General features: G+C 35.4%; 1 protein-coding gene across 1 annotated transcript in view; it reads left to right on the top strand.

The window, feature by feature from the left end:
- Positions 1-11,576, top strand: part of EXOC2 (exocyst complex component 2) — a 108,844-nt gene that overhangs the window by 33,275 nt on the left and 63,993 nt on the right. Inside the window, exons 9-10 of the mRNA XM_010020920.1 lie at positions 15-117; positions 3,193-3,311. Coding sequence (XP_010019222.1) covers positions 15-117; positions 3,193-3,311 — 222 coding nt within the window. The remainder of the gene's footprint in view (positions 1-14; positions 118-3,192; positions 3,312-11,576) is intronic.

The raw sequence follows: 11,576 nt of genomic DNA, 5'->3' as shown, positions 1-11,576 counted from the left end.
TTCCCTACTCCTAGATTATGCTGAAGTTGAAACTAGAATTGAAGCTTTAAGAGAACTTCTGTTGGATAAGCTGCTTGAAACTCCATCAACATTGCATGATCAGAAACGTTATATAAGGTAATCATTTGACTAGTGTCCTCATCAAACATAGTGTTAGATGTGTATTTGAATCCATTTCCTAAATTAGGGCATTGACTATTTTTACTATGGTTTAATTACTAGTTTTAAAGCTGTAATTAGAGTATTTTGAGATTTCATGATTATATAAATAATGGTAATGGATTGGTACTTAATTGTTTATTGAATTACTGAAAAACAGTTCTTGAATGAGAACAATTTAATGAAGGGTAATTGAAATTTGGATTTAATGTTTTTAAAATCTTAAAGTCATGTTTCAATTCTGTTGCTTCCTTTAAGCCATCATGTTGCAAGCTGTGTCTGAAATGATTGCTCACAGGTTGCAGATCTCAAAATAGATTCCTTATTAACTTGTCTTACACTTCAGCTTGAGTTGTTGAAATGGAATCATCCTGAGTGATATAATAGGCAGATTTTAATCCAAAGTGTTGTTTAAATTTGGGTTTGGCTCTTTCACTACTCAGTATAAATAATGTAGTTCCTTTATATTCCATGAACATGAACCAGAAATTCTTAGATTTTCTGTTATTCACAAAGCTGATGTCAAAGTTTTTGTTGTAGGCAGGCTGACATGAGTTGGTTGGGCCTTCTTTTATTGGTAGACCTTAACCCGCTTTACAGTCCTTGGAGTCAAATTTTAGAGTGCTCTGGAACATTTGGTGACTTTAGATAGAAAGCTTTTGTTTTGGATGTTACATGGTGTCCTAGTGTGGCTTAACATTCTCAGGGCTCTTTTCAGTTATTTTGAAAGATGTAGACCAAATGGGCTGTGTGGAAAGCATTCTTAAAATTGACACCTGCGTGAAGTCTTTGATGTTCTGTATGCTCGCTAGGCACAGTCAAACCGGATCAAGTGAGGTACTGGTATCTTAGGTCCCTTTGTGTAATGTTAGTTTATACTGATGACAAGGACCCGTACAATTATGTAGAGCACTTCTCATTCTTCTGGGTAGTATATAAATATTGCCTATTTATTGGAATTGTGTTTTAAGGCAGTTAAGCATTTTGTGCCTCTGAAGAAGGCACTACTGTTTCCTTTCTGTGTCAGTCTTGAAAACCTTAGAGAGCAGTTTCTTTATTTAAACCAAGTCTTATGACCTCTTCTAATGATTCTTAGAAGAACTCTAAGAATCAGAGTTGTATAAAGAGTTGATTCTGTTTCTTTTTTCTTTTGTAGGTTTCTTTTGGTGTTTTTTGTTTTGTTTTGTTGTGGGTTTGTTTTTTGTTTTTTTTCTTTCTTTCTAGTTTTTCTCTAGCCTTACCTTGAAGTATTGAATCTTTAAAAATATCCCAGCCTACCTTAAAGCAGACTCTGTTGATGTAACTGCCACGTGTAGAACAGTATAATGAAGGAGAGCAGGCAGTGGACAAATGTGGATTAATTTAGTTCTAATGAATTAAGAGAATCCCAGCATACAAAGCAATTAAATTAGTTTCACTGCTCTAGACATGCTAATGTAAATTTTCTAGAGGCAAGGTGTGAAGAAAGCTTTCTTCACTGCACTTCAGCTAAGAGGAAATTAACAAAATCCTAATTGTAAAATTATTTGCATAAACACTGCTATTTTTAAGAGACGTTTTCTTCCTAGATACGTTTATTTTGTATGTCTCCAATGTCAAGGCTGAGCAAGACCTGAAATACTGTGGTTTCCCCCCTCAGATATTCAATGTTTATCTTTATAAGTAGTCTTCAGTTCATATTTTCTTCTCATTTTATTATGGTATTTACAATGCTAATTATTTTAAACTTTTCAGAAACAGTTTACCATATCACTTGACAGCTGAGTAGATGTATTTTTTCCAAGCTCAGTGGTAATTTTTTTTGTTTTGTCTAAGCAAAGACTAAAGTCTCCCTTAACACTAAGGAAGGACTTGAGCTCGTAATTAATAAAAGTCACCCCTGTCAAAATGGTTGGTCATGTAATGTTCTCATCCATCCAAGCAATTCTACTTTGACAGTTTATTTTTGTTCAAGTACTGCATGCAATTCTTAAAGAAGACAGGATTTTGCAATACAATCTTAATTAACAGTAGGCATTGTTGTAGCAATTCAGCTTTTGTAAAGGAGTTAAACATTCTCTACACTGCTTAAGATAAATCATTGTACTTCACCTTGAGCATCTTGAATTTTTTTAATGTGACCTGAGTCATTAATGCAGAATGTAGTGGAGCACATTAAATAGTAGAGCAGCACTGCTTTTTGAAAATACTCTTTTGAAAGCACTGTTGTCCAATTGTCTTGAATGCCATATGTTAGACTATATTACTTTTGTGTTCTTACTGAAATCACAGCAGCTGGCTCTAATACTTCTGTCTCCCCAAAAGTCAGAGGGTGATTTTTTCCCATATCTTAACACCAAACAAAAACCAAAACACACACACACAAAAAAAAAAAAACAACAAAAAAACCCCAAACAACCAAACAAAAAACCTGCAGCCCCCCTACACCCCACCTCCAAAAAAAAAAAGGCGAAAAAAAAAAAGCAAAAAATACCAAAAGAAAAAAAAAAACCAAAACCCACCACAGTCCAGGAGCTTGGTTTACATTGTTTGTGCATGTGTGTGCTAAAATTAATGAGCTGCCAAAAATTAATTCCTTCTGTACTTGTTAAGGTTACATGATGATACAATCAGGACAAGTAAAGTGGGAAGAAAAATACCATGTTTTATGTGCTTGAGATGTTTAACTTGGAATCAGTGATGACATGAGGTACTGAACTGCAACCATGGCAGATAAAGAGCTTGATTTCCCAAGTACTTGAGACACAACTGAAAATACATACTAATGTAATATTAAATATATATGGTTTTGTTTATTTCCATGAGCTTTTTAGATAAAATTTTGCCTCACTAAATGAGGAAGGAAGAATGCAAAGCTTGTGCTTGTGTTGGGTATGAGTGTATCTTAACTACTATTGATTTTATTTTTTGTTTTTATATATGTGTATATATATATATATAACAAAAAGCATTTCTTAGTACATCTTTGCTCTGTTTTAATGAGGCCTTCAGTGTGTCAAGTCAGAGCTGTGATTTTTGGACTGGGTTTTGCAGATATCTTTCTGATCTTCATGCGCCTGGGGACCCTGCTTGGCAGTGCATTGGTGCTCAACATCAGTGGATTCTGCAGCTCATGCACAACTGTAAGGAGAACTATGTTAAAGAACAAAAAGGCAAGGATTTATTTTTATTCTATACATATGTATTTGACGTCTAGGAATTTGGCATTGCCTTTTATTTGACAAGTTTTAGTGTACAAATGATATTTGGGGGGTTTTCCCATCAATTTTGATAGCTTTTCGAAGTTGAATACTGTCTTGTATTTTTTTCTTTATTCTGTTATAAAAACAAAACAGCAGTTGGAGTTTTCTTTTTGTTTAACTTACAATTTTTAAGCTCTTTACATGGGAAAAGAGTTAGATTTCAATCATTTATCTGAAGCTTATTGTTCTCTCAAAATACTTCTTTGAGATCACAAGAAGTTTGGATTGTTGTCTGAATCTGACACATTTCGTTGTCACAAGATCTTCTGTTAGTATATGGAAATGCAGGGCATTGGGGCATAGTGGAATAATGTGTAATTTCTTGATATGCATAATAATAATATGGTGGTGTCTCGTTCTTTGTGCATGTGCAGTTTCAAAATTCAGATTAGTGTCCAGGCACAGACCTGTGAGCTGTACAAATATTTAGAAAATGTTATATTAAGACCAGGATGAATACTTAGTTGTATTCTGTCTTTGTCTTTGCCATTGCTGCTCCCCAAGAAATATGTAAGTATTGCATTCAGGTGTGGCAGCAAGTTAGATACCAGTTAACCTGATCCATCACATTACTGTATTTTCAAAAGGGAATAGGTGGGAGGCTATATGGGCCCGGTGTTTCTAGTAGTAAAATCTCATAACTGGATTTTCAAATTGTAAAATGATAAGTAGTGCCTTGTTTCTCAAGAAGTCTCAGACTTTGCTGCTATTTCTGAAATGAGTAGGCATCTCGGAATCTGGCCTCTTTTGGCTTATAGGTAACTCCCGTGTTTAGTGAATGTGTATCCCAAACCAAGTAAGGTGTTCTATTCTGAGAAACCACAAAAACTTTACTAAGTTGGAGCTACTGCAGAAATGTGCTGTAAAATTGCTGCAGGAGGCTTAATATCTCTTTGTTGCACAACACAGTGTGAAGTGCTGTGGGACCAGCTGAAACACCAGGTTGGTTTCTTGGCCTCTTGGTCAAAATTCAGAATGTTTCTAAAACCTCCCCATCTTCCCTCCTTGTCAAAAACCCTGACATGGCACCACCACGATCCCTGCAAAATACAGCTATCAGGAGCAAAACTCACTTGTAAAAACAGCCATGGTTAACAAATCTAAGCTTTCTTTTTCTCCTCTCCCTTGCAAAATATTATTTAACCATCTCTCAGTTTTTTAGCAAGAAAAACAGGAGCATGAAGATACAAAGTGCTCAAGATGTTTTTGGTTTAGTAGTCTATATAATTTTGATAAGCAGGCTCCAGTAAATGGTGCAGGCTCCAGTAAATGAATGGAAAATGTGTCTAAATTCCTAGGCTTGTCTTGAAAATCTCAACCTGTTGGGTGTTTTTCTTGCAACAAATCTGCTTACCTCAGCTTTAATATCAAAGGGGCTATTATGTTAGCTTTGTTGGGCTCACAGAAGAGGGAATTTAAATAACCTGAATGCCCAGTAAATGCATGTGTGAGTAGTTAATATTTAGTGCATGTATGAAACAAATGCTAATATATTAATACTTCTATTAAAGAGCTCATCAAATTTCAGTAGTTTTCTTCACCCTTTTATGTGGTTCTTACTGATGTAGTTTTTGCACAGATTGTAAAATACTTCAGAATTGATCCCAGTTGCTGGAATTTCTCACTTAGTATCTAGTAGGAGAAGGGAAGGTTGCTAAATGTGATTTTTCCTTTCCGTATATCTTTAATTTTGACATAAACCAAAAAGTTGGGAGAAGCTAAAAAGAAAACTCGGAAAAATTGGTTTTAATTGCCAAGTAGAACAATGCTGATTGTGATCTAAGGCATGGAATGTATTTTAATCTACTTTAATAGAAGTATGCTTTTCAAACAGGAGAACTGTGGGGTTTTACTCCTAGATACCAAATTGGTTATGCAAGACTTTGAGGAATCTAATCAACTTAAACAAGCTACAAATGTATTTATGTGTTCATAAATTCACAGAAGAATAGAAAATAGAAATAAATTTTCAAATACTGAAGTCCTTACAGCATGTTTCCAAAAAAGATTCTTCTGTATATCATACATTTGGAGGAAGAGGTGGGTCATAAGACTATGAAAAGGGCTTTGGAACTTTTTCTAGGTTTTTCTTTTCAGCAGAGACAAATAGATATTGTTTCTAGAAGATGGAGTCTTCATACTGCATATTTTGCAATAAGCACACAGTGATTACAGTTCCATCTCGAACGTACCAACAGTTGCTGGCTATTCTTAACTTAGTTCTTATGACTGTGAATTTCTGGGTTCAAACTGACTGAGTCAAAACTTTTCAGCATAGTAAACTTAAAACCTCAGTAGCAGATCATATCTATTTTTACACTTGTGCACAATTTTTCAACTTTCAAGTGAGCTTGTGCAAAAGCGTTTTTTTGTTACCAATTTTCAAAGTAGAGCTGTGGTGTGAGCTGTTACGTGTGAATTTTACTACATAAAATGGATTTGGAATTAGACAAAAGCCTTTGCTTTTATTACCCAGAAAAGTCTTTTTTGGAAACTCTGTTAGACATTTGGGACAGGATTTTTGTAGCCAATTGTCAAACAGTAAATATTCTTAAAGAATTTATTTGCTGGCCATGATGTGTTCAGGAAGGGAAGATTAACATTGTGATTACTTGCTAAACAAGCTAAAAATCAAACCTAAGTGAATTCTAAGTAGAATTTACTCCAAATTTTGTCACTGTTATGACAATCCAACAGTGTACTCTTGTGATACAAAGTTGTTCCAGTTGTCTCCACACTACTAGCAGGTTGACACTTTAGTAACTAAAAGTCAGAGGTAGCATCTTCTGCTATCTTCTTTAAGAGATTTATTGATGTATCATCTGCCTCATAATGGCAGTCAGGACAAATCTCCAATATTGATGAGAAATAAATCTACTTTTCTACATCCTCTGTAGGTTCTTTGATGCTTGCCCTCTTGTTAATAGGGCTCTCCTAAGCATAGCTGAAGAGTATATACATGCTGATATGGTTGAAGGTACTATCAGAAAATTGTGTATTTAAATTCCTTTGGTTTTATATCTTAAGTATATCTTTTTGAACTAAGCGTGAATCCTTCACTCCCAGTAGTATTATTACATGAGAAAGTGTGGTCTGTGTTGTTGGTCTTTTTTTGTAAAGAAGAAACAAGGTGGGGGGGAAAACCTCTGTGTTTGGATATTACCAGAGGTTAGCCCCATTTTGTAGAAATACTCTGCAGTTGTAAGCATGTCCTAGAACAGTGAAGTTTCATAAAGTTTCATAGCATAGTACAATCTCTGATGCAGCCTGAAAGAAGAAACTGGCAAGTTTACAAAGCTGTAGTGGTCTTTAGTTCTTTCCTGGAACTTGTTTCAAGGAGCAGAAACCCTATGTGTTTCAAATACTATCTGTTTTCACTTAATCCAACTTGTGTTATATTATTTCCAAATATTATTTCCAAAAACTGAAAGGTATATCAAGCTGTGCTGAGCTTTATCAGAAAATTTGGCACTGCAACTTAAAGGCTGACAACTACCAACAGCAAATTGTTCAATTGGATGTTTCCTTTGATTTTAATAGACAGTTCTTAATAGTAAAAGATGAGGTAATATGGTCATTAGGTAATTGATTGCATTTGTTTAAATGGGTACAAGTAGGATGGGAAATTCTCTCAAGTCCTATATATGAAGTATTTTACAGCAGTATGTTGGAGTGTATTTCCCTTGAGGAATATCTTTGCAGTATATTAACACCCTGTTCCCACTCAAGCTAAACAACCATGTTGGTTTGCTAATTAGTCTTAAATTATATTGATTAATGTTTCACTACATGCTCAGATATGGCTGCTGTTACTCACCCATCATTGCCTTCAGCCTGTGTATTTCTTGCTCTGCATAGACACAGTTCCTCAGTTGTGAGGTAAAAAGAAAATACAGGCAGATGATGTTCATATTATGACAAATTGTCGCAATCCAAGCCTACATGTTTTAAGGGGTGGGTGAATATGCATATATGACAGCAGATCAGAATTTCTCCTGCTCTGAAGTGCTCTGAAGTATGAGAAGCCAAAACATAGGGACTGAACACCATAGCCAGTCATAGTTGAAGCATGAGGCAGTACAAAGGATGACCAAATCATAAAGCTCCTGCGCTTGTGTCCTTACGCCATTCTCCTGCTTCTCTGATGGTCAGTTTCTTCCATTAGAGGTGCAGCTGTAGGTATGGGACCCATGTGCAACTGGCTGGAAATCTAGCTCTGCTGACATAGGAATTCTTGTAAATACATGAATTTATTAACTTTCTGTTTTCTATTTAATGTATCTGCCTTACTAATGGAATAGGTAGCAGTTGTGCACTTTTCTTGGTTTTGAAAACTTCGAGGTTTTCATGGTTATGAGGTTGTTTCCTGAACTATTGATGGATTTCTTTTTGTATATTTTATCACATCCCACTGTTGCTGCCCAGTGGAAGGACCTGATGTAGGTAAAGATAGTTTGCTGCTGTTATTTAGTATGTAGCTATGTTAGAGAGAGGGAGATGAGACTGAATAGACAAGAAAACGCATTTTTGAAGGCTGTGAATGTAAAACTTAACATAGAAGAGCACTAGGCTCACTCAGAACAGTATGTCTTTAATTGCTAGCAAGAGATAGTTGAATTAGAAACTTAATTGTACTGGTATTTTATGCTTTATATTGGCTAAAGTCTGAATTGCTGCTTCTGATCTTTAAACTTAGGATTTGTAGAAGTCTGGGGACTTTTAAACTTGGTACCTGGATAGTAAATTGCTTCCTTCAATTAAAATTTTACATATTTGTAATTTTTGACTTAACTTGGCAATTCCTCTATTATTAGGGCATGATTGTAGTTTTTCACTATGGTTTATGCTTCCCAGACTTGTTGGAGTACAGGAAACATCCGGGATATAATGATGTAAGATGACATGAAAATAAATGTAAATAAATGAGGTGTAGCTTAAAATTTTCCTAGGGCACTGGGCAGATAGCCAAAATGAGTTAAGCAATGGATTCTTAACACGAGTATCAGGGAAAGAAGCTCTGGAGGTTAAGACTGTTTTCTGTGTGGCCAGTGCTTATGTGGTTAAACTTTAATAGTGGCTTACTAGGTTTCATGATCCTTTGAGCTAAAAAAGATAGCAAATAACTCTAGTCCAGTTATCATCAAACTAACTGAAAAAGTGTTCATTTTGTAGCAGGTCTTTCTGAGATACTATGTAATATTATTGCAGATAAGCTATCTGTTAATAAATAACCTTTAGAAACTAAAACTATAAATGGAAACACACAGTTGTAGTGTAATCTTTCTGCTACCCTTTGGGTTTCAAATATATGATATACAACCTATGAAAGTTCCCAAAATGGATACAGCTCTTGAAACAGGAGTATACTAGTTCAGTCATTGTCATTTTTGTTGTAGTTCTTTTTACTGGAAAAAAACTAATTTTTGCATCCCTCAAAGTATGTTGCACCACTCTCCAAATATTGTAAAAACCATGGAGGTTATTTCTGCACCAGAGTAACAGCAGCTGTACGTAGTGTGAACGAAAGAGGTGGATGCTAGACCATGTTGCTTTTTCTTCTGTGCCACACTGAGATTCTATTCACCTTGCAATGAATGATCCATCTTTGTTAGATCAGACAGGCCAGCAAGGCTTGTGTCAAAAGGGCCTTTTCAATTTGTTATCCTAGCAGCTGGTTCTCTTCCATTGCCTTTGCTTACTGTACATCTGGAAGAAGAATTCTTGCAGCTGGGAGCCATTTCATGTCTAAACCACATCCCTTGTCCATAGCAGAAATACCCTTTTGACAGCAGATGTAAAGCAAACCCTTAATGGGTTATTAATTAAAAAAAAAAAAAAGTTAATCAGTACAAAATTTGACACTGAATTTGTTTTCTCTTTTACCACCTGTATCTGTAACTTCACTGTTATTTAGAATTTTTAGTAGAATCTGACATGCTCAGAAATGAAGAGGGCGTTCTTATTTAGTATTTATAATACTGAAAGTATTATAAAGACAGTAAATACTGTGACTAAAAAGCAGCACAGGTAGTTTAAAATTAAAATTGAAAACATTAGTAGTACTGAAGATAAAGTTAAATTTCTGTTTCCAGAATTTTACATTGGTGTCTGCTCTAGTCTTTTAAGTCCTTATTTGGGCAATTAAGTAAAAGCTGGTTGTTTTCAAAGCTGATGATCATCTTGATGTCCACTGGAGTTAGTGCTAGTAAAATGATGTCATTTTTATTTATGTGCTGAACTTGAAGTGTTTGGCTCTTGCTTCAGTATTTTTTGGCCTGCAAGACTGACAATAAGGCTTACCCTTAAGCTAAGAAATACTTAAAACACCACTAGAAATAATAGGCCCAAATTAACCTTTCTGTGGTAAACTGAAAAATAGTTTCTTCATAAATGTTTAATATAATGAAGACTAGCCTTAAGATTTAAAAAAGCATTCTTTTTTAAATGTATTCCCAAAACATTTTTTCTGTAAAGTGCAGCAATTCTATATTCTGCGCTTGTCTCTGCTAGAAATACAACCTATTTTCTTCTTGATCACTTAAAATTGTCAGATTTCTAACGAATGTAAGGAAAAGAAAGAAAAAGTATTCAAGAAAAAGAGTAAAATGCGTTATTCATTTGTTGAGCAGGTTAATTTTTTGTAGATTTCTCTTGCTGTCTAATTTCTTGCCTAGGCAAATTGAAATTCTCAATGTGGTGTCCTTGAAAGGAATCTTACACTGGTAGTGTCGGTGCGGGCTCCAGGCACTGTGTGTTTGGTCAACAAGCAACAGTGGGTGGTCAGGCTGTAGCGCAGGACAAGGGCCTGCTGTGCACAGGAAAAAATGTTCAAAGGTGTTTAAGGCTGGTAAGGAAGTCTGCCGCCCTTCAGAGAGCCTAGAGGCTATAGATCAGCCTTCCCTCACTATTGTAGCCTGTGAGAAAATTCACTGTAAGATACATAATGGATGAAAGAACACAGTAACTGTATTCACCTGGTTGCACATCTGTAGGGTCTTTTTTTTTAATCTTGTTTATATATGTGCTGTGTATTAGCAAGTCTGTGTAATAACTGGTGTTTGACTTAGCATAGAAGATCACACTGAAAAACCATTTAGCCTGAGATTGGTCACTTCTTAACCGTTTTCTTTGTCACTGCAAAAAGCACTGGCCTTACATTATCTCCTGATCAACCAGTAGCTTTTGTAAAAAGCCTTAGCTGAATGCCATGAAAGTGGTGCAGCAGGCTGGCAGAATTGCAGAGTGGCTGAAGCTGGGTTACAGAAGGGAGATGCATGACTCCCATGAGAAACCACTGCCTGTCAAGGCTGAGAGGGGAAAAAAAACAAACCAGGTAGAGTTGTGAAGCGATGGATGTTGCAAAAAAATTTTTACACTCAATTTGGTAGTAGTTTTGAAATACGAAAATAAAGCTGCATTTAAAGATTTTTAAATCATTAACTGGTTTGCAGATCATGAAAAAATCTATTTTAGGCAAATTTCATGTTGTCTTTTTAATGGAAGCTTTAACATGCTGCATGCCAAGAGCATGTAGGTAATATTCAAGAAAGTGGGATCAAGGTATGTACATGAGCCATAGGTACTGTAAGCACATAAGTACCTTGTAGGAACTGCAGTACTGATAAATTTGGAGTAAATCTGCAGTTTGGGATCCGCATATGTGACTTGATTTACAGAACAGGAAAGCACAAATTAAATTACCTCAAAAAGCATTGTGCTTTCTTTTAGATCTTTGTTTTGGTGAGATCTTGCTACACTAGAAGAGAAGAGATCTTAACAAAACCGTTGAACTATATATTTCATATGGCATCTGAATGTTTTCATTTCATCTTCCTTGCCTTTAAAATATATGTGCACACGAAGTTGAAACCCAGTAAAATCTTTTTTAATTTAGAGCAATGTTAAGATCTTTTGAACTTACTTGCTCTTTTCATGATTTTACAGTTGTAAATGTAATAAAGCTTTAGTCATACTTCTGGTTTGTCGTGACTCTTTGGTAGAAGAAGAGAATGTAGTACATTTATTTTTTCCTGTGTTTCCTTGGTTAAATATACACTTGGCACTGGAGTCAGTGACAGATATGCTCCATGTAGATAGTATATTTTGGGGAAAAAAAAGAACAAAACAAAGCAAAACAAAAACCAACCAAAACCAAACACCCTCCCCCCCCCACCC

Source organism: Nestor notabilis, unplaced genomic scaffold, assembly GCF_000696875.1.
Source record: "Nestor notabilis isolate BGI_N333 unplaced genomic scaffold, ASM69687v1 scaffold7028, whole genome shotgun sequence".
In the NCBI taxonomy this organism is placed as follows: Eukaryota; Metazoa; Chordata; class Aves; order Psittaciformes; family Psittacidae; genus Nestor; species Nestor notabilis.
Note: the sequence above shows the minus strand (reverse complement) of the source record. Positions and strands in the feature narration are given on the sequence as shown.